General features: G+C 50.2%; 1 protein-coding gene across 1 annotated transcript; it reads left to right on the forward strand.

Annotated features, from left to right (window-relative positions):
• Nucleotides 1-1,629: 1,629 nt before the first annotated feature.
• On the forward strand, nucleotides 1,630-19,186 carry LSM12 (LSM12 homolog). The gene is made up of 5 exons (XM_039517009.1): nucleotides 1,630-1,831; nucleotides 4,212-4,345; nucleotides 15,233-15,342; nucleotides 17,088-17,214; nucleotides 17,929-19,186. The coding sequence occupies exons 1-5, from the start codon at nucleotides 1,711-1,713 to the stop codon at nucleotides 18,019-18,021; spliced, it is 585 nt and encodes a 194-aa protein (XP_039372943.1). The 5' UTR covers nucleotides 1,630-1,710; the 3' UTR covers nucleotides 18,022-19,186.
• Nucleotides 19,187-23,482: the final 4,296 nt, after the last annotated feature.

Here is a 23,482-nt window from a genome sequence, read left to right on the forward strand (position 1 = left end):
ATGGGAAGTTTACTCTTAAAGGTGACCTGCAAAGGGCTGGGAGGGAAGTGGGTTTATGCCATTGTTTGCTGCTCTGGATTGGGATTTTTAAAGACGTTTTTTTTGGGGGGGGGGGGGTTCCACCTCTTTTTACAAAACAAAAAAATAAGTCCTTCCAGCTGCTTCTTGATGTTAAAAATGTAAGTATTTCCTATCCTGGAAAACACCGTGGATGACTGGCAAACTAGACAAGATTTAATATTGCTAAATGGGGAGGGGGGGTAGGGGAGTAAACCTTCCACCCTTTTTGGCTGTCTTTCTCCATGATTAAGAAGCAAAAAGGAGCACATGCCCGATTTAAAACAAAAAATTCTTTGTAGGTCATCTTTAATTTCATCAGTGGGAACAAACTATTCCTCTTTTTGCTAAACTGCTGCATACAAAGGGAGAATAAATAAAACCCTTTATGGAAAAGTAAGGAAGATGCCTGGTGCTTCCTCGAGGGACTTTCATGAGAATCTAGAAAACAATTGAGTTTGGGATCCATCCTGTCATGGTGCAATTTGCTTCTCCCAGATTGCTGCAGACTTGGCTACTTTGGAATGATGCTGTACAAAATGCTTCACCAGGGATAAGGAAATTGTGGGAGTTGATCCTTTTATTCTGCATCATAGCATCTTTTTAAGGCTCAGAGACATTTTTTTTGGGTGTGCTGGGTTTTCGTTGGTTGTGGGCTTGTTTGTTTGTTTGCACACATGCCACACAGCAAACTTTAGCCTGGATCCTAAAGTGAGATTTGCCCAAGTGCGGGAATCTAATCCCCGTGCAGGGATTGGGGCCTTTATTTGCATCACATGTATTCCACATTGCAGGATGCCTGCATGGGATCTCTGTTTAGGCTGTACGCACTTCTGGGCTGGGGAACTGTCAGTAAAGTGCTTGACTCACTTGGGAGCACTGCAGAAAAGGTGGCAAATAATAAATGCAGAATTTATTTTTTGTTGTTAATTTGCATTAACCAACTTTAGGATTTATTTAATGTAGCATTTCTGAAAGGGGGTGTGTGTGTGTATAATGTACATGCATTTCTGTAAGTGTGTGTGTGTGTATAATATGCATGCAATTCTGTAAGAGTGTGTGTATATATATATATATAATATACATGCATTTCTGTAAGGGTGTGTGTATAATATAGATGCATTTCTGTAAGGGTGTGTGTGTGTATAGACATATATATAATATACATGATGTATTTCTGTAAGTGTGTGTGTGTGTGTGTATATATATGTGTGTATATATATATATATATATATATATATATATATATATATATATACCTGCATTTCTGTAAGGAGGGTATGTGTGTGTGTATATAGGGTGAATGAGTGTGGAACCTTTGCTGCATCCTACACAGAAAACCCTTCCCAAGGTCACACAATCCCACCTTGCACGGCTGGCAACGCCTCCTCCCTCCAGATGGCCCCACCCACCCCTCCTGACCACGCCCACCCACCGGGTCACATTTCCGCCTCGCCTAGCCGGCCCCGCCCCTCCCCATCTCCTGCCTCTCAGGCCCCACCTCTCGCCTCCGATTCCCCGGCCCCGCCTCCTTTGCGTCGTGACGCCAGACGCCGCGCGGGGCGACGCGGCAGCGCCCCGCCCCCCCGTGCCTGGCGTGGGGCTCCCTGTGGCTGAGCCGAGCCGAGCCGCGGCGGCCGCTGCTGAGACAAGATGGCGGCCCCGGGCGAGTACTTCAGTGTGGGGAGCCAGGTGTCGTGCCGGACCTGCCAGGAGCAGCGGCTGCAGGGCGAGGTGGTGGCCTTCGACTACCCCAGCAAGATGCTGGCGCTCAGTATCCGACCGGGGCCGGAGGGGAGCCGGAGCGGGGCTGCCGGGCCAGGTGCCCGGGGGGGGGGCGTGGGGGGGAGAGCCCGGGGCTGGGAGCGGGCCTAGGTGGGGGCCGGGCGGGGAGGGAGGGAACCTGCTCCGGTGGGGTCACTGGCTGGGGGCCCCTGTGGCCGGGAAGGGGCGGGGGTCCGGGGCTCTGCTGCGGCCTGGGAGTTGCCTGGCGGAGCGGGGAGAGCAGCGTGGGGTGGCAGGGGCTGGTATGTGGGCAGGGTGGTGTCTGGTTTTGGGGGGTGGGGGGAAGGGCTGTGATCTCACACCCCGTGTGTGGTGTGTTGTGTTGTGTCTGATCTACCTGGGGCACTGCAGTGGGGGGAGAGGAGCCTGGGGGTGGCAATGCTGGCCGGCTTTGGAGGGAAAATGGAGCTGCTGGGTGGGGGAGGTTGACTCTGATCGTGCCTGGGGACACGTGTTTGTGTGTGTGTGTGTTGGGGGGGGCGGGTTTAAGGGCAAGAGGTAGATGCTCTGGGTAGATTGCGTGGAGAAAGCGTGATACGTGCTTACTTCTCTGTGTGGCCCACTGCTGGCTACATAGAGGTAGAAGTGGGGAATGGAGACATTGGCAATACATGAGCCCATCGTTCCGCTCTGGACACACTTAAAAAGTTAGCCTAAAAGAGGCCATGCAGGCCTCTCGCCACATGCTCAGGAAAGGCTTTGCAAGATGCCCCAAAGGTCGGTGTGCTCAGGCTCCTCAGGTCTGTGAGAGAGAGACACTCCAGACTCAAAGTCCATACCACTGCCTCTGCGAGCTCTGTCTCCAACCTCCCCACCTCTGGGTGCTGCTAGCCAGTGTCAGGACAGTGTTTGAGCTGGCCTGGGGAGTGCTGCCTTGAACCCTTCAAAAGGAAGAACAGGCAATCTGAGTAGGTTGCTTTGTGGGATGTTACAATGGTTCCTCTCTCTCTGGCTTGATGGAGGAGGCAGTGCTATCTGGGTTTGAGGAGAATGTGGATGTGAACAGCAAAGGGAGGTTGAGAAGTAGGGTCAGATGGTCTAGCTTGTGGGCCGGGTTTTGATCTTTTTCCAGAGAAAAGTATGTGATCTGGACACAGTGCTCTGGGGAGTGATGTACTTTCCCCAGTTTTCTCTCTCCTAAGTTTCTCCCTTTTTATGTGAGTTTCTGCAGGTGAGGGTTTCATATCAGCTGTAGTATTAACTTAGTCTGGTGGGAGGGAGATCTGATTGTTCTTTGCTTTTAAGCTGCAGGTGTCTCATTTATATGGAAGAGACCAGCCTCCCTCCCTTCTAGGAGTGGAGAGGCAATGCACAGAGCCATATGTCTAATGCAGTCTCCTCACACTAATAAACCCACCATCTCTCTCTGCCTTGATATGTTCTCTGCTTACTCTAGCAGACAGATGAAGGAGAGGAGGACTAACTACCCCTCTTCATCGGGAACAGATTGCGCAGGAATTAATGTCAGTTCTATAAAGGTTTTTCTGGGGGTGGCTAACTGGTGTCTAATTTACACTTTTCTGTCATTCTAGAAGTGTCAAACTACATCAAATGCATGTAAGGTTTATGTTGTTGAAAATGTGGTAATGAATGGGAAAGTCTCTTCTATGAATCTTTAGAGCTTGTCACCCGGTTATTATCTAGGTGAAAGCATTAATAGAGTAACCTGTGTTCAGGTTGCATCAGGTGGCATCTGCAGTAAGGGAATGATCTTGGTAGAGACTCAAACCTTAACAGACACACACTAGGTCTAGTCTACATGAGGAAGTAATTTGGAATAAGGTAGGGCATGAAATTAAAGCGCAATAGCTATCCTGCAATAACTATCCATGCACACACTTTTATTCCAGAATGAGTGCCCACCCAGAGCTGTTCTAGAGTAGCTTATTCAGCAGTGGCTTATTTTGGTCAGTTTCTCCATGTAGATAAGCAAAGGCTTATTGACTGATATCCATGCTGATCAGCAAAGCCTTGTCCCCACCACAGTCGAAACCGTGACATGAACCCCTCTAAGCTACCTTGACTAGAATAGGCAAGGTTGTATGAACCCCTGAAAAGCATGCTGTAGATCACACAGCATCCTAAGTTGTCTACAATGTAGTTATAACAATTATTAGCAAAAGAAAAGATCCTGTCCCATGGTCAGGGAAACCAGGCTAGCAGCAGCTGAGTTTAAATAGTTGTTGCTAGCACTGTTTCTGGTTTTTACTGCTGACCAATTGTTTCATTGTTATAGGGTTTAGTGTGGTAGAAGAACTTATCTGCTGAAAATCTAACTCTTCTATTGACTTGTTCTCTAAACTTCATCTTTTTAGACTTGTTAAGTATGTCTGCCTGGATTTGTTTTCCTTAATGCTGTTTTCCTCCAGAATGTCCCTCTTCCAGTGGAAAGCCCAACCACGCAGATATCCTGCTCGTAAACTTACAGTATGTTTCAGAAGTGGAAATAATTAATGACCGCACGGAAACCCCTCCTCCTTTAGCTTCACTCAATGTTAGCAAGGTAAGGACCCTTTATCCTTTTGTGTGCTCATGGGTTTACACTTGATTTGATAGGAAGAGCTGAAAATCCATTGCATTTCTTACTGTTAAAATACCCTGCTTTGCACGATGTTTGCTTAGCGGACATTGCTCTTATGAATTTAAATCAGAATATTCGTGTGCATGGTGCTATTCTGGTTCCCCATATACTGTGGAGCACTTAGATGTGCATTTAAGTTTCTATATTAATGGGCGGTCTGGCCATCTTTATACATAGTGAGCATCATTCAGGCCTAAAGTAGAGAATGTGGAGGGTTTTTTCCAAGTTAACTAGTCCATGGACAAGTGAGTTCTTCATTGTGCAGATGAAAATGTGATGGTCTGGAACAGGGGTCGGAAACCTTTCAGAAGTGCTGTGCCGAGTCTTCATTTATTCACTCTGATTTAAGGTTTCGCGTGCCAGTCATACATTTTAACGTTTTTAGAAGGTCTCTTTCTATAAGTCTATAATATATAACTAAACTATTGTTGTATGTAAAGTAAATAAGGTTTTTAAAATGTTTAAGAAGCTTCATTTAAAATTAAATTAAAATGCAGAGCCTCTCCCCCCCCCAGCCTGGTGGCCAGGATCCAGGCAGTGTGAGTGCCACTGAAAATCAACTCGCATGCTGCCTTCGGCACGCGTGCCATGGGTTGCCTACCCCTGGTCTGGAATCTTGTGGCCATGCTTAATTAGCTGCATGTGTTTTGCCAAAGCATAGTATGGAGCATACCTGGCTGAATGGAGCTAGAGGAGGAATGTATTACTGTCCATTTCTTCTGCTTAATGAAGTTTACAAGGAAACTGACAAGATCAACTTTTTTTTTTAAGTCTTGGGTCCAACTTGCTGTTCAGCCAGAGCATCCATGATTTTAGTGCTGATCACCAGTTGGCTAGGTTGCTGGACAGTAGGTGACTGTTAATACTGTATATGTGTACGCTTTTTGGTCCTGTTGACATTGTCAAAATCCAGGGGGCTTTTGGACCTGATTTCAACATGGCCTTGTCATGGACACTGGCTCTGTGGCTTAATCATCCTGAAGTGTGCCACAGCCTTGGCGTCTAAAGTGCTGTAGGTGCAATTTGGGACCACGGTTTAGTCAACTCTGCACCATAAGACCCCACTCTGTCAGGTTTTTTCTGTGTTGTGACTGGACTCAAGCAAGGCTTATAGGATACACGGAGCTATGATCCTAAGGCCATGTCTACATTATGGACACCACAGCGGCACAGCTGCAGCGCTGTAACACCTATGGTGTAGATACCTGTCCAACTATGCAGAAGAGGTTTTTCTGTTACTGTAGGAGCGCCACCTCCCTGAACAACTGTAGCTATGTTGACAGAAGCATTCTTACTATCCACCCAGCTGCATCTATGCTGGGGGTTAGGTCTGCATAGCTACGGTGTTTAGGTGTGGATTTTTCAGATCCTGAGTGTTGTAACTACGTCTACCTAATTTTTAAGCCTAGACTAGGCCTAACATTGGCAAGATGGCATCTGAATATTAAAGGTGTGTGAAGTGGCAGTGACCGAAGGCTTCCTGCGTTCGGTACCTCAGTGACTAATGTTTTACTGTTCTGTTAGCATCTCTTCTTCTAGAAAAACTGCAGCTTTGTAGATCCCTCTGCTTCCTGCTGAAGCCCCGGTATCTCAGCAGTAGAAAATGACACAGTGCTGCCCTTGCAACACAGCAGGAAGTGAAGAGTAACTTTCCAGTGTTTAAGTGCAGTGGAAATCTAGGTAGATGGATTACGATCACCTGAGCTGGAATTTAGCCAGGACACTAGGGTTAACACCCATAGCCTTCTATAAAGTGCAGCAGACTCTTCAGTGACCACAAGCGGTCAGGATCTGTCAGCCAAAAAATAACTTGCTTGATTGTGCTGTCTCCTTGCAGTGCTGACATAGGGTTGTGCATTCATTGCTCACGGAGCTTGCCATCAGCTGAGGCTCCCATCACTGCTACCTGCAGCACCCAGGTTTTCTTTGGCAGGTGGTGTAATCAAGAACTGATGTTATTGGCTACAAAATCACAGGTCAAACCAGCTTGTATTTGTTTCCCATTTTGGAGGTGATGCTAATGGATAGATGTGACTACGGGCGGGTTAATACTTAAGCTGTCACTCTTCCAGCCCATGTTTGCTATGTGCCCTTGCTTTAGTCAATCTCCAATGGATGGGAATCCACTGGAGTTTTCCTGCTCTTGTGAGCAGGTCAGAGTTCCTATGGTGGGAAGGCACAGAAGCCTTGAAAGACGTGGAGCGGTCAGTTGTATCTCAGGGATCTCTGTGTAACTTGACTGTAACTTCCCCTCTAAAATAGATCATTTCTGGTTTTTGGGAGGTGCTGTCTGAGAAACGGAAAGGGAAATTATCTTGTGCAGTCAAAGAAGTTGGATGCCTTGTACTAAATGACCAGCCAACTGAGCTGGGAAAACAGAGTGGTGTGGGGAAGGTGGAGCTTAGGGTTTTGCATGATCAGTGCTGGTTGTCTAATGGCACACTGGAGTGTTGGAGAAAGGCTTTAGCCAGTAACTGCACGGTAGACAAATACATCCTTCAGCTGCATTTCAGTGTCATCTTAGTGAGGGAGGGAATGGACACAGTTTCTGGCAGGGCTGACTTGGCTTGATGGGACTTTTGGGCGGTTATCATTCTTTCGAGCTAAAATCAGAGGGCAAGCAGTCAAAATTAGAGATTTGGAAGCTTCAAGGTATAGGTAAATTTGGGGGTTGGCTTTGTTAGTCAACTAATTTTAAAGTGGAAGGAGGTTTCAAGGCAAAAAATGCAGTCGAGAAAAGCAATCTTAAGCAGGGTGTGGCTGCCATCTTTAAGGAAGTGTTTAGGGGTGATAAGGCAGATCTCCTGTTTATATTAAAAAATCTCTGACCCAGATGGTGGTGATCTCTGACAGGAGAGTATTTGTGATGGGTGGAGTTCCCAGGATAGCGTCAAGCCTACACTATATAAGCCATCCACAGGACGGTAACATGGTACGGTACCAAGGAACCACCGACTCTGTCCCTAAACACAAGTGTCCTCCTTTTGTGGCATTGTCTGTGGCTTATGTGAGTTTCCTTTTGCTTATTGATGGATTATCATGTTGACAAGGTATCAAATGACCCAGTTACTGTAGCGATGTAATTACACCTTGGAGCTGCATCAACTGCTCTAACTGTAAATGCTGCTAGTTAGGTGTAATAGACGTACAGGCCTTACATGGCGGGGGTGGGGGGAATCACTATATGCATAACACATTTAAAAGTGTATTAACTAACAAACTTATTTAATTTAAAAACATTTGGTTAGTTATTTTGCTTGAAGGAAGGCTCTATAGAAATTCTTCAGTGCAAGAAACCCAAATCAAATTGTAATTCCACTGGCAATTTCAAGTGTCCAGATATGTCTGTATTCCCATAATTAAAAAAAAAAAAATCTTTGCCTGATTGAGACAACTGCAGCATTTCATATCTCTTGCATTTACAAAACTCCTCTTCTAAAGGCTGGTGTGTAGGGTGTTGTCTGGATGCTTCAGGACTGGAAAATAGTGCAAAGTGCTAGTGTCAGAGGAAGGAAATCATGCTGCTAGGGGATGTAGAGAAGACCTTAACTGAGTACAGATTTCATATAGGAAGAGGGGGGATGATGTATGCAGATGGAAATAGAGAGCTGCCATTTAAAACAGCAAAGAAAGTATTAGTCTACGCCAGTCCCAGGTGTGAATGGGAGACAGGGGAATGGATGTTGGAGTATCTGTTGCAGGTGGAAGTCTAAGGCAGCGTGGAGAAGAAATCCTGGATGCAGCACAAATGAAAGAGCTCTGCTCTGAGAAGGGGAGCTGCGATGAGCAAAGTGAGCAGGCAGGGAAAGTGGAGAAAAAACTTTAGTTGAAACTTGAAAAGCAGGAGGGAGCTGTGAATAGGATTGGTAAATGGATATGCTGCTAGAAGGCAGGATGGAGAGAGGGTGATCGCTAGACTTTCACTGCAGGAAGCATAAGCATATGGTATTTGTGATGCCCACGGGACTGGGCTGTAAAAGATTATAAAAGGGAATTGCCAAGAATTAAGATGGGTAGACGATGAGGATGTTTGGTCAAGATGTGGCTGAACGAAGACAATTTTGTGGTTGCAGTGGTGGGCAAACCAGCGAGATGTTCTGGAAGGGATCTGACTTGAGGACTCTTCAATCTATGGCCTTGGGAGCAAAGAAGAGGAGTTAGAGAAAGGAGAACTGTGAAACAAAACATTATTACCCCGGGTGCAAATGTCATCCTTTGACTCATTTAGTGTTAATTTCGCTGGCGTGTTCAAGCCAGGAGCTGGCAGTCCACTTGGGAAGCTGAAGGCTGGAGGAATGAGTTTAAGGAGCTAGAATAACACTTGAAGGTAGCCACAAGATGGCATGTGTATGGCTTGGGTGGAGACTTCTTGGATGCAGTGTACACAGTGGTTTGAAGGGAGGCTTTAAAATAGATGGCTTTGGGGCTGGTCAACCTCTTTGTTGTTGTGATCCCTGTGTTCAGTAAACCTCAGCTGCCTCCTAGAATCCTTTCCCCTGGCTGCACAGCTCTGCAGAGAGGATGCCACAGGGACTGGCGCAGTGGCTCAGCGTGCTCCTGGGGCCGGAGACACGGCTGCAAACAGCGAAGTCCGTTCCAGTGAAAGGCTAGCTAGAGATTGGCGTCTGCCTCACCTGTTGTAACGAGAACACTGGTTTATACTGACACCGTTACTAGTGTGAGCTTGTTCAGCCTGGGCACTGAGATGTCACTCTGCATCTGTATAGCTCTGAACTGGGAGCAGGCCCCTTGGGATAAGAGGGCAACTGGTCTGTTTGTCTAATTAACTTAGTTACTATTTAGTACTGGGGGAGGGGGGGTGGCGGGAGGAGTCTCGGGGACGACAACTGAGGAATGTGACCAGGCAGCTTATTGGAACTCGATGACTTTCTTCCAGTCTTGCACGTATTCGTATCATTCATACATACGTGAATAGGGAAGGGAAGTGACTCATCCATTCATAGAATTATTGCACAAGGTGTATAGCTGAATCTGCTTAATAGGCTCATAGTAGCAAGTTCAGATGCTCTTTGGAGACGGGGGGAGCTGGAACAGCAGAGTATATCTGACAGTCAAACTGCTTTGAATGCTTGAATTGGAAACCGTGTAAACGAGGCTTTTGCAGATGCAGTTAATTTTTCTCTTCCGTAGCTAGCAGTGCGAAGTAATAAAGCACATCCTAGGAGCTCAGATGCTTGTTCTGTAAGGACCCTTCAGATTAGGAGCTCGATAGGTGGGATTCACGAACACCAGTAAATGAGTTTGTTGCCCTTAGTTTCATTCTTCAGCGGGTGACTAAGGACGTTCTGGTCAAGCCGAGGGCTGGAATTGTAGGTGTTTCCCCTGGATCCCTACTTATTTGTAGGTGGACTAAAGCGCTGTTGAAGTCAGAGGGGAGGAATCCCTAAAGCATTGTTTGGATGTTGTCTGCAAGGCTTAGACAGGCTTTGCTTTGCTTTGCCGTGTTTGCGTTCCAGGCTGGGGGTGAAGACGGGATATGAGCTCCCGGCCAGCAGCGGCGGCATTCCCTCAATCAGTCTGGCAGCGCGTGGGACTGGCCACTTGGTACTGACGCTGTGGGCTGCTGTGTAGGTTGCATCGTAGCAGTCCCGTGCCGAGGAGATTTGCTCCCTACGGTGTAATTGTTGCTACCTTTCTCGCAAAGGCAGGGTCCCCGCTAAGACCTGCCTGGTCTCTCCTGCATGTTCTCCTACATGCCAGGCCAGTCAGCTCCCAAATGGACAAAGAGCCTGTCTGAGCATCCAGCTCTCTCAGTGCAGAGGATTCTTCTGCTCAACGCTTCGCAGGGTCTTGTCTAACACAAGAAGCCGGGACTAAACTGCTGCTTGTGTGTAATAAGAACAAACTCTTCTCTGGCTGCCCAGTCTCTCAGCTACAGAGGGGGGTGCATTACAGGTCCAGCCTTCACCTGGAGCGAGGCCATGCAAGCTACCATCCTGTTTAAATGAGGCGGTTGAGCGGCTTCTAGAACCATGATCACCAGGAGCGTTCTCTCTGCTGACAACGAGGTGAACCAACCATACTTTGCTCTAGAAACCCATTAAAGCAACGCTTCTCAGGCAAAAAATCCCTGCTCCCACTAGTCGGGGAAACTGCTTTCCAGCAGCGGTATAGAAACATGGTTGTTGCTTAGTGTAAGTTACAAAAACTGTGTTGAAATGAGTCTCCTAATCAAGCTACCAAGTGAGTCTAGTTCTGAGTGATCTTTAATTAAACCACCAATCAGCAGCCAGAAGGATTGCTAATGAGCAAGAGAAGGATTCCCCCCACCCTCCTTTGGTGTTACAGCTTCACAGCCCTTCAGTAAAAGACATTAGGGGCACATGAGAAGGAATTGGAACAGTGTCCCAATGAGTGTCATTCATCTAAGCACCGAAACAAGACACAACCGGCTACTTTTTGGCTAGCTATTTTCTCCCTCCGTGGGTGGGAGGGGGAATCGATCATCTGCTATTGTTGAGAATTGTAGAAAAGTTCCTCTGCTTTGTGGGGCTTAGGATTTTCATACTGGGAAGAGAGGGGCAAAGAATCTTGATAATGCATCTCATAGCTGTGTGAAATGTGCCATTCCTAGCTAATCAACGGTGACTTTCCTTGGGATAGTTGGGGTGAGCCTTGGGGAAGACTTTGCCCTGGACGGGCTGTTTTGCAAGTTGGCTTTGTATCTATAGAAGATGCTTTCTAGGGGTCAGCTGGCATGAGACGCTTTCTCCTTTATGGCAAAGAAGCATCTCCATTCTGCTGACAGTCTGTTAACTCTACCCCTTTCATCCCTGTGCTATGCGTTGGGAATGGATCCCTCTCATCGGGGTGTTGGCTTGCTTTATCCTTTTGCGGTGTGCTGGAGCATGGGGGTTCTCCACCTTTTTCTTTTGGAACCACCCCCCCCCCCCATTAAAAACTCCCACGGCCCACCTGTGCCACAATTAGTTTTCTGCATGTAAAAGCCAGCACTGGCATTAGGGGTAGCAAACAGGGCAGTTGCCTGGAGCCCCATGCCACAGGGGCCCCCCCGCAAAACTAAGTTGCTCAGGCTTCAGCTTCAGTCCTGGGTGGCAGGGCTCAGGACCCTGGCATCAGCCCCATGCAGTAGGGATTCAGCTTTCTGCCCTGGGCCCCAGCGAGTCTAACACCGCCCTGCTTGGTGGACCCCCCCCCCCCCGAAACCTGCTTGCAGCCCCTCGGGGGCCCCGGACCCCTGGTTGAGAACCACTGCTGTAGCGTGCTTTAGAGATGTCATAAGTATCCTAGTTTACTGGTTTAACTGGACCTGATAAAGGGACTCATTCAAGCCCTAGGATGAGCAGGGGGGGCCTGCGTTGTGCTCTGCAGATCTCCTCTGACTCTGAGAACTGAAGTTTGACGTAGAGGGAAGGAAACTTCCTCTTGTAACAGGGATTTTTTTTCCATAACGGATTAAAACTGCATTGCTGGTTGTTTCTTAAAATACACCTCATGACCACGTTTTCCATAGAAACATTGAGCAGATTTTAGGTCACACATCTAACGCTGCAGTGATCTCTGCTAGTCAGAGCTGTTGACTCTGAGTTTTGCAGGGCTTACAGTACGCCGATGCGCTACCCAGCTGGGTAATGTAGCAGTGGGTTACTGCCGACTGCAGTTGGCCATTGTAAAAGGCCTTGTAGCAAAGTAACCTCTGATTGGTTTGGGTCCCATGGGTTGGCTATGGGGCTGGAGGTCAGTCTGGCTTTTAAAAAAAAAAAAAGGAGGGGGGGGGGAATGACCCTGAGCAGAGGGAGGATAGTCCTGCTTTGTGAGCAGAGTGCAGGAAATACTTGATGATTTCCATCTCTCCAGGTACTTCACAAGCATTAAGGTCTTGTCTACATGGGGAAATTGACCAGCATAATTATTGTGGAAAAACTATTCGGCTATAACTATTCTGGTAGAACTTAGTTCTTTATAAATATATCAGAGGGATAAATATCTAAGCTTAGTACCAATGTGGACACAAGAACAAATGGATGTAAACTGGACACTAGGAAGTTTAGACTTGAAATTAGACGAAGGTTTCTAACCATCGGAGGAGTGAAGTTCTGGACCAGCCTTCCAAGGGGAGCAGTGGGGGCAAAAGACATATCTGGCTTCGAGACTAAGCTTGATAAGTTTATGGAGGGGATGGTATGATGGGATAGCCTAATTTTGGCAATTAATTCATCTTTGATTATTAGTGGGTAAATATGCCCAATGGTCTGAGTTACTACAGAGAATTCTTTCCTGGGTGATGCTTGGTGAGTCTTGCCCACATGCTCAGGGTTTAGCTGATCGCCATAGTTGGGGTCGGGAAGGAATTTTCCTCCAGGGCAGATTGGCAGAGGCCTTGGAGGTTTTTCACCTTCCTCTGCAGTGTGGGGCACGGGTCACTTGCTGGAGGATTCTCTGCAGCTTGAGGTCTTTAAACCACGATTTGAGGACTTCAGTAACTCAGACATAGGTTAGGGGTTTGTTACAGGAGTGGGTGGGGGAGATTCTGTGGCCTGCGTTGTGCAGGAGGTCAGACTAGATGATCATAATGGTCCTTTCAGACCTTAAAGTCTGAGTCTATAAGCTCCTCTGGAGTAACCCCCCCTACATGGGCACTGTATTCTGCAATAATTACTCTGCTTTGTGAGTAACTATTCCAGAATTAAATTGCTCTTACTCTAGAATAGTGGGGGGTTGTGTGTCCTGAAGTAGATGTTGGAATAGTATCAAAGGGGTAGCCGTGTTAGATCTGTAAAAAGCGACAGAGTCCTGTGGCACCTTATAGACTAACAGACGTATTGGAGCATAAGCTTTCGTGGGTGAATACCCACTTCGTCGGATGTCAAGTGTGTTCACCCACGAGAGCGTATGCTCCAATACTTCTTTTAGTCTATAAGATGCCACAGGACTCTGCTATGTAGGAATAGTTATTCCAAGAACAACTGGATATAAACTGGACACTAGGAAGTTTAGACTTGAAATTAGACTCAGGTTTCTAACCATCGGAGGAGTTATTCCAACATAACTCTGCTGGTCTAGTTCCCTGTGTAGACAACCCCTAATAACCCACCTGCTGTTGATACCTGAAATGACCAAGATTCTGAGATTAGGAGACACACAGCAGCAGAACTGCCCATTTGACAGCACATAATCTGTTTCTCCTGGGTGTGTGCGCTTTGCACAGAAATGAGGGGCACAAAATAGGAGACTGTGACCGTAAAGCCCCAAAGTTGTCCGGGGACTCCAGGGCAGATGTGGTTACTAAAACCACCTTAAAAAGACTAGGCTGGCTGGTTTTTTAACTTAGGTACATGAAGGTCTTTACGATCTTTGGATGAAGCGGGCAAAGGCCTGTGTGCATCCTCTACTTTTCGCTGCCATCAAACTAACTTAAACACTTCATGGTTTAGCTCACAAGTTAACGTGTGTGAAACATGCATAGCATGAGCATTTGAAGTACCTAACTTCCAGTGTCGTACCCGATGCAAACGGGCATCATACCCTTTGCCCCAGTCGGCTTTCTCTGTGTGATGGAAACGGCTTCTTGCTTGTCTCGCCAGTCCAAATCCAGCCCTGATCAAACAAGCTGCTACTACCTGGCTGGCCTGTGAGCTGGCGGTCGGACCCATACCGAGTTAGTAGGAATCTGTGTCACGGGTTGGGGTGGGGCTTGTTGGCCATGTCCTCTGAGAGGCCAAGCACCGAATGGGCTGGAGACGTGCCCTTGGAGTTCCCTGTGAGGTGCTGATGGCAGGCAGTGACTGGGAACCTGGAACTCGGGCTTGCAAAATGACCATGAAGATGGTTTTTCCCCCATCACAGAAGCTTCTAGACTGTGAGCACCGTAAGGCAGGGACTCTGACATTAGCTCTGCATAGTACCCGGCCCGGTGGGGGGCCCCCGATCCTGGCTGCAGCCTCTGGGCACTATGATAATAAAACTCATCTTGCTGTTACCAGGACAACTCCCAGTGAAAATAACTTGTATCTTACTCACCTGGCCCCAAAAAGCCCAGCTTGGCTCAGTGAGCGGGCGAGTGTGTCTGATCTGTGTTAGTCACGCCTGGAAGGGACAGTCCTGGACCAGGCCCCCAATGTGCCACGCGGACACGCAACAAAGGATGGGCCTTGCCCTGTAGAGGTGACAATCGAAGGTGCCCAGGGGTCTTGGTTTTTCAGAGACGCCCATGTGACACCGTCTCACAAACCTGACCGGTACTTAACTAAGCTAAGGTCGGGCAGCATAAAGCTTGTTTATAGCTCCCTGCCTGCCGCTGATTGGATTTACGGCGCCAGCGGCGGAGCGGATAGCGCAGAGCTGTGAAATAGAATGTGAGTGATGAGACTAGGAATACGTCTCCTTTGAATAGTCAGAACTGTTCGTAGTGGGACCGAATCAAGGGAGGAGTGCATGGTCCTTCGGATGCGCCAGCTACATGAGAGGAGACGGTCTCTGCCCCAGAGATCTTGGTCTCAGTGAGCTTGATACTCGGACCACTCAGGAGCCCAGGGCATCTCTGAACGCTGGGCTAGAGCATTGTTGCTTGCACCGGCACGGTCCTGACGTCTTTCTGCTGAAGTCTGTTGCTCCATTTCATTTCCCGTGTGTTTACTTCGGTGAGGCATGGACCAGGTTTTATTTCTGTAACTGGCTGCCTTTATGCAGATAGTTTCACCGGCAGGATTCACCTCTGTCAAATGCAGGCTGGCCAGTCTTCATTTCTCTTTGCCTCTCCCACTCGGGACTCTGCTGTTTGTGGTAAAAAATCAGTAACTTTCTGGGTCTTTGTTTCCCTCCCTCCAGCTTGCCAACAAAGCACGGACGGAGAAGGAAGAGAAGATGAGCCAGGCGTATGCAATTAGTGCTGGTGTCTCTCTGGAGGGACAGCAGCTTTTCCAGACTATACATAAGACGTAAGTTGGCTGCTGGGGGGTGGCTGGGAGGTCTTTGCTGTTTCCTTCACCCTCGGGTACGTGCGTGTGCCTGTGTTCTCCAGCGGGCGGGGTAACTCTTCCTGGGACGGAGTCCGAGAGCCTCCCTCTCGCTGGTGGTCTCTGTCTAGTCGCTCGCAACTGCCAATACGTGTAACAGGACCTCCAGGCTCCTCTGGGCTGGCCCCGCGTCCGCGGTTCTGCCCTCTCCCATTGCCGTGTGCACGGTCGGGCCTTCCATGGACTCTGGTCTGCTGCCGATGGACTGGCCAAGCTGCCAACTGCTCGTCTAGGCTGCACATCAGCTCACTATGTAGTGTAGGTGGAAATGGCCCCATGGGACTGAGAGTCTCCACCCTGCCTAGCCTCCTCAAATTACAGCTGGAGCTGTTAACAGCTTGGAGCTGTGCCATTTCAACCCTCACCCTGGCCTGTGGCCTTGTGAGCGATTGGGCTACTGTGCAAGGGGTTTGATTTGCCGATGGGCCAGCCCGAAGCCCAGTCTAGCGTTACAGGTACACGGGACAGCTCCCGCGCTTGGGAACGCAATCAGATCTGCAGTTCCTCAGCGTGCGCTGAACGTGCTTCCTGCCTGGAGGGCTTGCACCTCAACCCGGCAGACCGACTTGTAACTGAGAGGCAACGTTGTAACTCCGAGCCCGCAACAACGGCTCTGAGTGATGTGCGCCTCTTGCCGCTAGACGGATCTCTCATCAGGACGCCGTTTCCCGTAATCCTTCCCTGGAGGTGCCGGCTGTGCCTCCAGTGATGTACTGGCTGCTGGCCAACCGCGCCCCCAAGGGTGGGTCATTGGGGCGGGGCAGTGGCTGACTCCTGTCTGCAGTGATCTGGTTTCAGAGCTGCTACAGCCAGTGTTGGGAACTGATAGGGCCCTTGTGAAACCCATGTGAGAGGAGAGGGTGGGGGACGGGAGGGGAGATTTAAGGCTCTGGAGCTGCTGGGCAGTAGTGGATGGGGGTGAGTGAATGGCAATACGCTTCTACCCTGATAGAACGTGGGTTCGCATACAACGCGGTAAAGCTCTGACACGCTGCTCTGATCAGCATGTTAAGAGGGCCGGGGCAGATGGGTTGGATAAGGGGCAGAGGATCTCGGGGGCAGTCAGGGGCTTACCCCCCCACTCCGGATCTAGGAGGCAGGATCTGTGGGGGGGGTAATTTTGGGGGCCCCGCAGTCCCAGGGGGGCCCGGGAGCAGCCTGCTCTGCTTCCCCGGCCCCAGCCGTGTGGCTCGAGGGAGGGAGCTTGGGGGAAGGGATTCCCCCTGCACTCACCAGCAGCAGCGGAAGTGGAGGAGCCTGGCCCCAGCCGCGGCACTCCGCTTCCCACCGCAGGTGAGTACGGGGGGCGTCCTTTTCCCCAACCTCCCCACGCTCACCGGCGGCGGGAAGCGGAGTGCCGTGGCTGGGAGGTGGTGGAGTGGAGCAGCCTGGGGCCATGCTGTGTGCCTGTCAGGGGGCGGGGTGTGTGGATAGGGGTTGGAGCAGTGAGGGGACAGGGAGCAGGGGGGTTGGGTTGGGTAGGGGGTGGGGTCCTGAGGGTGATTAGGGACAGGGGTCTCTGGAGGGAGCAGTCAGGGAACAAGGAACGGGGGGACCAACGCAGTCTCAGCTATAACGTGGTGAGATTGTTTTTGTCTCCTGGGGACCGCGTTCTATCGGGGTAGAGGTGTATCAGTGAAATCCTGCCCTGTTTCTGCCTCTCCCAGCATTAAAGACTGTAAATGGCAAGAGAAGAACATAGTGGTGATGGAAGACGTCGTTATTGCTCCTCCGTACCAAGTGGAAAACTGTAAAGGCAAGGAGGGAAGTGCCCTGAGTCACGTACGCAAAATAGTGAGTAGCGGGAGGGTGACTCCCCCGACGTAGGTACCCGTGGGACCCCGTTATGGTTATGTGGAAGGACCCTTTTCCGCGCTGTCCGCTCCCAACGAGGAATGGGGCGTTATGTGACTACTGTTCCCATCAGTGCCTGCAGGGGGGTTTTGAATCAAGCAGGAAATAGTTTAAAAGGGGTCTCCTAATGGTCCGCTGAAGGGGCCTGGTGTCTCCTGTACCCACTTCCTGTGGAACCCCTCACGATGGAGCCAAGCTGCTTACATGGCTGGACTCTGCTGTCCGGTCCCCATCCCGGTTTTACTGCCGGAGCAGTCAGGCTGGGGAAGGAGTTACGGGTTTGATATTAAATCTTTATCCACTGGGGAGTTGTGCTCTCCCTGGCACCCATCCCCAAGCCACATAGACCATTCTCTGGGACAAATGCAGCTATTGAGTTCTAGCTGAAACATTGGCGGTCTCCATCTACCAGGCTGAAGGAGATGGAGCATGAGTCCCTAATCCCCATCCCAGCTGTTGCAGATCCCACAATGCTGGTCACAACGATTGTTTCTGGTCACCACGGACCACTTTCACGCATGTACCCTGCACCCTCCCCGCCTGGTGGCACCCACTAGACCCGGTCACCCCTGTTTGCACGCCGTGTGAAACTGGACAATTAAAACCCAGCCATGTTGATCCATCTTTTCCCTTTTTCTCTTCCCCCTTGGCCAGGTTGAGAAACATTTTAGAGATGTGGAAAGCCAAAAGGTAATGCAAGGTTCACAAGCACAGCAAACACAGAAGGAAGCCGCCCTGTCATCCTGAGTCCTGCCCCCTTCCGATCACCAAGGGCACTCTTCCAAGATCCAGCAGAAGCCGACATGATTTCTTCAAAGGAGACCGGGGCGGGGGAGGGCCAGGGTTATATTTTATTTCCCGGGGGCTCTTTAACAGGGAGCTCACCACTTCCAAACTTTAGACTTTAAAACAAAAAAAGAGAATAATTTAAAAGATCATCCATTACTTGACTAACCACCTTTCTTTTTGTCCGCCATGTTTTCTCCTAGGACAGTCAGACTTTGTTAGTTTTATTTTTGACTTCCTCTCTTCTTCCGCCACCCCACACAACACCCCCCCCTTTTATTTTTGTAAAGGGGAGGGGTCCACCATTCTCCCCTCCCTTCTTTGACGTAGGAGAATCTGCTCTTCCCCCAACACCCTGATAAAAATAAAAATAACAATCTGACTGTGTTAACTGAATCGGGGCCTTTCTGCCACCGGCATGGTCCCGTTTTAATTTTGTTTTGCACAGGGCAAGGCTTGAATTAGTCTTATTTTTCTTATCTTTAAATATATATATGAATATATATATTAAAATGTTCTTTAAATATTTTCTGCTTCTAGCAGTTCTCTTCACCGAGATCATGGCAAAAAAAGAAACCCTCCCCGCCCCTAATTGGCCCTGGCAGACTTGGTGACTTTGTGTGTGACGCTCCGGAGAGTTCACACCCGTTAAGACTGGGGATCTGGGGGGCAGGAGAGCCCAGGAGGTGGTGGTGCTCCCGAAATCGTAAACCTTTTCTGACTGCTTTCTTACTGTCCTGTGCCACTCTGGGAAGACGCAGGCGCTAGGAATAACACAGGGTGGTGCTGCTAATTTACCCCTCTCTGCCTCCCACGGTACGGTACCGCAAAGCCGTCTCTCATCCACAGTGGGCTGGGAGATCCGGCGACACGGTGGCTTTCTCTTGCATTGGCTCATGCCACCGAGTACCGTGCGTGTTAGATCGTGCGTAGGCTTCTGTCTTTTTTTCAAGGTTTAAAATTATCCAAATGATCTTGGATAGCAGCCTGTTTGCGCTGGATCCCCTTTCCGCTCCAGACGTATGTGTGTCTGGGATCCTTACAAGCTGGGACACGGTTTGTATACGTCCGAGTGCCCGGGCAGAGAGCTCTGGGGTCTGTGCTCCATTTGCTAAGAGAGCACGCGGGCTTCTGTCACTGTCGAACCCAACCCTAAAAGTCTTTAGTCACTGGGCTGCCTTCCCCTGTCCTGTACCGTACCCAGCTGGCAGTCACGTGGTGATCCATTTGGCATCTCACGCTGCATGGGTGACTGCAGCCATCGGCTCTGCGGCAAGCCAGATTATGGAGCCTCTGAAACTGGCTTCCTCCCAAGGTAGGCAGGGGTGCGGCTAAGCTACAGGAGTCTCTCTTTCATATATTTTTTTTTGCCATGATCTTCCCCCTTCCCTTTTTTTTTAAATAAATGGATCAAAATTAAATAATTCAAGCCCTGCCTTTAAAAAAAAAAATGGAAATTTTTTTAGTATTGTTTAGCAAAACAATAAAACCCAAAATTTTTTTAACCATCAAAAGTGTCTGCAGTGATGGGTTTGTTTGGCTGCAGCCTGGTGCCCGGCAGTGAGCCGGAGCAGGGGCTCGAGCAGACAGGACCCTCCTCTGGGGGTTGGCTGCCCTGGCCTTCGATTAACTGCCTTGCCTTGCTGTTCTGTCAGAAAGGCAAGTCCCCCGCGGCAGCCTGTGGGGAGGGGCCCAGGCTTCCCGAGAATGGGGTGCAGGACTGGAACAATGTCCTCAAATGAGGGGGGCGGCGTTGGTAGTGGCGCGGGGCTCTTGGGTGAAGCACAGAGCAGAGACTGCTTCCAGCCGTGCCTTTGGAGCTGCGGTGCATGGTGCCCCCTCTGCTGTGGGGAGGGATGGGGGGTAACGGCTTGGCACTGCGTTGAATGGGCACATTTGTGCAGTCTCGGGCGGGTGACAGAGATGGGCTCTGTCTGCTCTGTGCCCAGCAGGTAGGAGGGTCACACCTCCTCGACCCATAGGGGCCACAGCGTTCTTAACCAACTAATTGTAGTGCCGATGAAAAAACCAGCCCTGGAGGAGAACGGCATCAGGCCGCAAACCACGTACAGCATGTGGGGTCCAATGCGAACCTCGGCTGGGCCCATCCAGCTTAACCAAAGCCCGTCAGCGCAGGGCTGCTGCTACTGGGAAGCAGGCCCCGTGGGTTCTGAACCGAGACCTCCCCTGAGCTCACTCCAGGCCCCTGGCCAGCCATGGCTCGGTGGGAGTTTTGCCAGAACCCATCAGGTTCAACCTAGAGGTGAAGGACTCCAGGATCCTGTTGTGGAACCAATTGATGGCGCTTGACCCCTTCTCCAGCAGGGAGAGGAGAGGGGAATTGTCCTGCGGAGACCTGGCAACGTGTCCCCCCTGGCTGGCTAACTGTGCTTTGAGCCCTCGGGCTCCCCTGCAGCCGTGTGGATACTTCCCACTTCTCTGCCGGTCGCTCGAGAGCCGAGGCTGCCGGTGAGGGCGATGCTTGGAAAGCCGTGGTGCTGTTCGGCCCAGAACCTCGCTCAGCTCCATCCCCTGTGGGTCTAGGGATCCGCCCCCGCTTGGCCCAGCCGCTGCCCAGACTAGGCCGTGGTGGGTGGTTTTTCCACTGATCCGGCTCTCTCCGAACAAAGGGGCCTGGGCTTGTTCCTTTGTGTGGCCTGCATGGAAGGAGGCTGTTACTCTCGGAAGCACAATGTCTTCATGTGCCCGGGGGAGAGGAATATAGGGACTGTGCTGAGCTCACACCCAGTGCTCCAGCCCTTTTGCTGCTGGTTAATGTTCTCCGTCTCCAGGTTACACACTGTCGATCTCTCTCTCTGCTGCACAGGGCAAGGGCACAGTGGCTGAAGCAGTCCCGGGCGTCCTGGCCCTGCCCCATAACAAGGCTGTCTCCCTTCTCTGGGCCCTCTCTGAGGGTCTCGGGCGCTGGCTGCCACATGAACGTGTGCTAGGGGCACACGGTGGGGGAGGGTAATGCCTTGTATTGGACCAACTTCCGCGGGGGGGAGAGACGCTTTCGAGCAGCTCATCAGGTGCAGGAGATGTAGGACCCCCTCCCATGTGTTCTCGGGGGTTCCGCCTCCAGCGCTGGCTGCTTACGGAAGTTGCCGCTGGGCCTACGTGGCAGCGCTTACGTTACTGTGCCGTGGCGAGCAGGGCAGCACGCTCTCCCGTGGGCTTCAACGCAGCTTTGCTGTCTCGGTTTTCTGTCCAGCAGGGTCACATGCCTGTTCTGGCTGCTGTGAGCGGTAACGACTTGGATGTGGGGAGTGGGACCAACTCCCCATAGGCCAAAGCACCTGACAAGCTTGTCTCTTGGCAAAGATCAGAGCTGCTTAAAAGGCTCTGCCCTGGTGGCTTGAAGCTGTGGGACGAGGGGGGAGATTTCCCTCGTGCTCTGCGAGGCTCATGGCTGCAGGGTTGGCACTGAAATCAAAACCATTCCTCAAGGGGGGATTTCGCTCCTCCGAGCTGCTTGGAGAAATGTTGCTCTCCCTAGCTGTGCACGGCTGGCCTCTGCTGGAATACAGGGGAATGATGCTTCCCACGCCAGACGGAAAACTACGGAAACTGCAAGAAGGGTGTCAGGGCTGATATGTAACGGCGGGATCCATTCAGGCCAGAGCATCAACGGGTGGAACTCACTGCCACAAGATATTGAATAGCTCAGCGGTTTGAGCATTGGCCTGCTAAACCCAGGGTTGTGAATTCAATCTGTGAGGGGGCCATTTAGGAATCTGGGGCAAAAATCTGTCTGGGGATTGGTCCTGCTTTGAGCAGGGGGTTGGACTAGATGACGACCTGAGGTCCCTTCCAATCCCTTCTATGATTCTATATTGAAGCCAAGAGCTTGGTAGGATTCAGAAAAGGATTTAGATGGCTCAGGGCACCCACAGCTGCATTAATGTGGGCTGTAAACATGCTTCCAGGCCTCAGCCAATCGCTGATTGATGAGAGGTGGTTGGCAGAAACTTCTCTGGGATAGGCTAGCCCAGACTTTCCTGACCTGGGGGCTCTTGCCCCTTCCTCGGACTGGCTGGAGCCCCACGGTCTTGCGATTCCTACAGCACGTGCACTGTGGCCAAGCTTCGGAAAGAGACTGTTAAAGTGCAAGAGAAGCGTCTTTTCCACTCCAGGATCTCCAAGCGCTCTGCAAGCAGCAGTGACTTCAGAGCCCTGTCCTAAGCTTGTCAGCCTCCTTCAGTGCCAACTCGCATGGAGGCAGATGTCACTGGGGGCAGGGGGAGTGCATGCTTACGGGGGTGGCTGGCACACCTCAAGGAGCACAGAGCAATGCCCCCTCCCCTGGTATGCAGTGTGACAGGGGTTAGGGTTCCTGCTGCCTCCGTGAATTGTTGGCTGCTTGGCGGGAAGATTCTAATCGTGCTGCACCAAGGATTTGCCTTAGCAAATGGTGCCATCTGCAAGGGCCTATACAAGAACGGCCAGACCGGGTCAGACCAAGGTCCATCTGGCCCAGTATCCTGTCTCCCAGCAGTGGCCAGTGCCAGGTGCCCCAGAGGGAGTGAACAGAACAGGTAAGCAGCAAGTGATCCATCCCCTGTCGCTCCTTCCTATCTATTTAGGCCTAGACACTCCCTTTGCTCGGTGGTCCAGGCAGCGTCCTGGCTCCGTGTCCCATGTGGGCCAGCCCCTGCTCTGATCCTAGAATATTAAGATTAGCTAATATAGTTCCTATAACTACAGGCCTGTTAGTTTAACATCTGTAGTATGCAAAGTCATGGAAAAATTTTTAAAGGAGAGCTGGGACAAATTACAGCATGGTTTTTCTTTGAGAAAGTAACAGATTTTTAGACAATCTAATATATCTTGATTTCAGTAAACTGGAGTATTAGTAACAGGATGAAATTCAATAATGAGAAGTGTAAGGTTATGCATTTAGGGATGACTAACAAGAATTTTAGTTATAAGACCTCATTTGGAGTATTGTGTGCAGTTTTCTCCCATGTTTAAGAAGGATGAATTCAAACTCCACTAGAATGATCCGAGGAATGGAAGAAGGATAAGAGGAGATATGATTGCACTCTTTAAATATATCAGAGGATATAAAATACAGGAAGAGAGGAATTATTTCAGCTCAGTGCTAATGTGGACACGAGGACAAACGGATATAAATTGTCACACTGGTAATTAGTACAAAGGGTCAATGTTGGGATATTGTTAGCCTTTTCCAGAGGGTCTGGCTTATGTGGCCTGCATCTTGCAGGAGGTCAGACTAGATAATCATAATGGTCCCTTCTGATCTTGAATTCTATGATTCTATGATCCCATACCTGGGGCTCCAGTACATCTCGTCTTGCACGTTCTAGGCCAGCTCTGGAGCATTGGCCTCTCCATGGGTGTCACTTTGGCTCGGGTGCTCTTCCCCAGCAGCCTGGTGGCCGCAGCCTCACCCAGCAGG

Source organism: Mauremys reevesii, linkage group 27 (assembly GCF_016161935.1).
Source record: "Mauremys reevesii isolate NIE-2019 linkage group 27, ASM1616193v1, whole genome shotgun sequence".
Taxonomy (NCBI): domain Eukaryota; kingdom Metazoa; phylum Chordata; order Testudines; family Geoemydidae; genus Mauremys; species Mauremys reevesii.

What these genes read in the sequence shown, in the direction of transcription:
- LSM12 (XM_039517009.1), top strand. Translation starts at nt 1,711, where the DNA reads ATGGCGGCCCCGGGCGAGTACTTCAGTGTGGGGAGCCAGGTGTCGTGC. An exon ending in CAGCAAGATGCTGGCGCTCA is followed by an intron (nt 1,832 to 4,211) that starts GTATCCGACCGG and finishes GTTTTCCTCCAG; the next exon opens with AATGTCCCTCTTCCAGTGGA. An exon ending in CTTCACTCAATGTTAGCAAG is followed by an intron (nt 4,346 to 15,232) that starts GTAAGGACCCTT and finishes CCCTCCCTCCAG; the next exon opens with CTTGCCAACAAAGCACGGAC.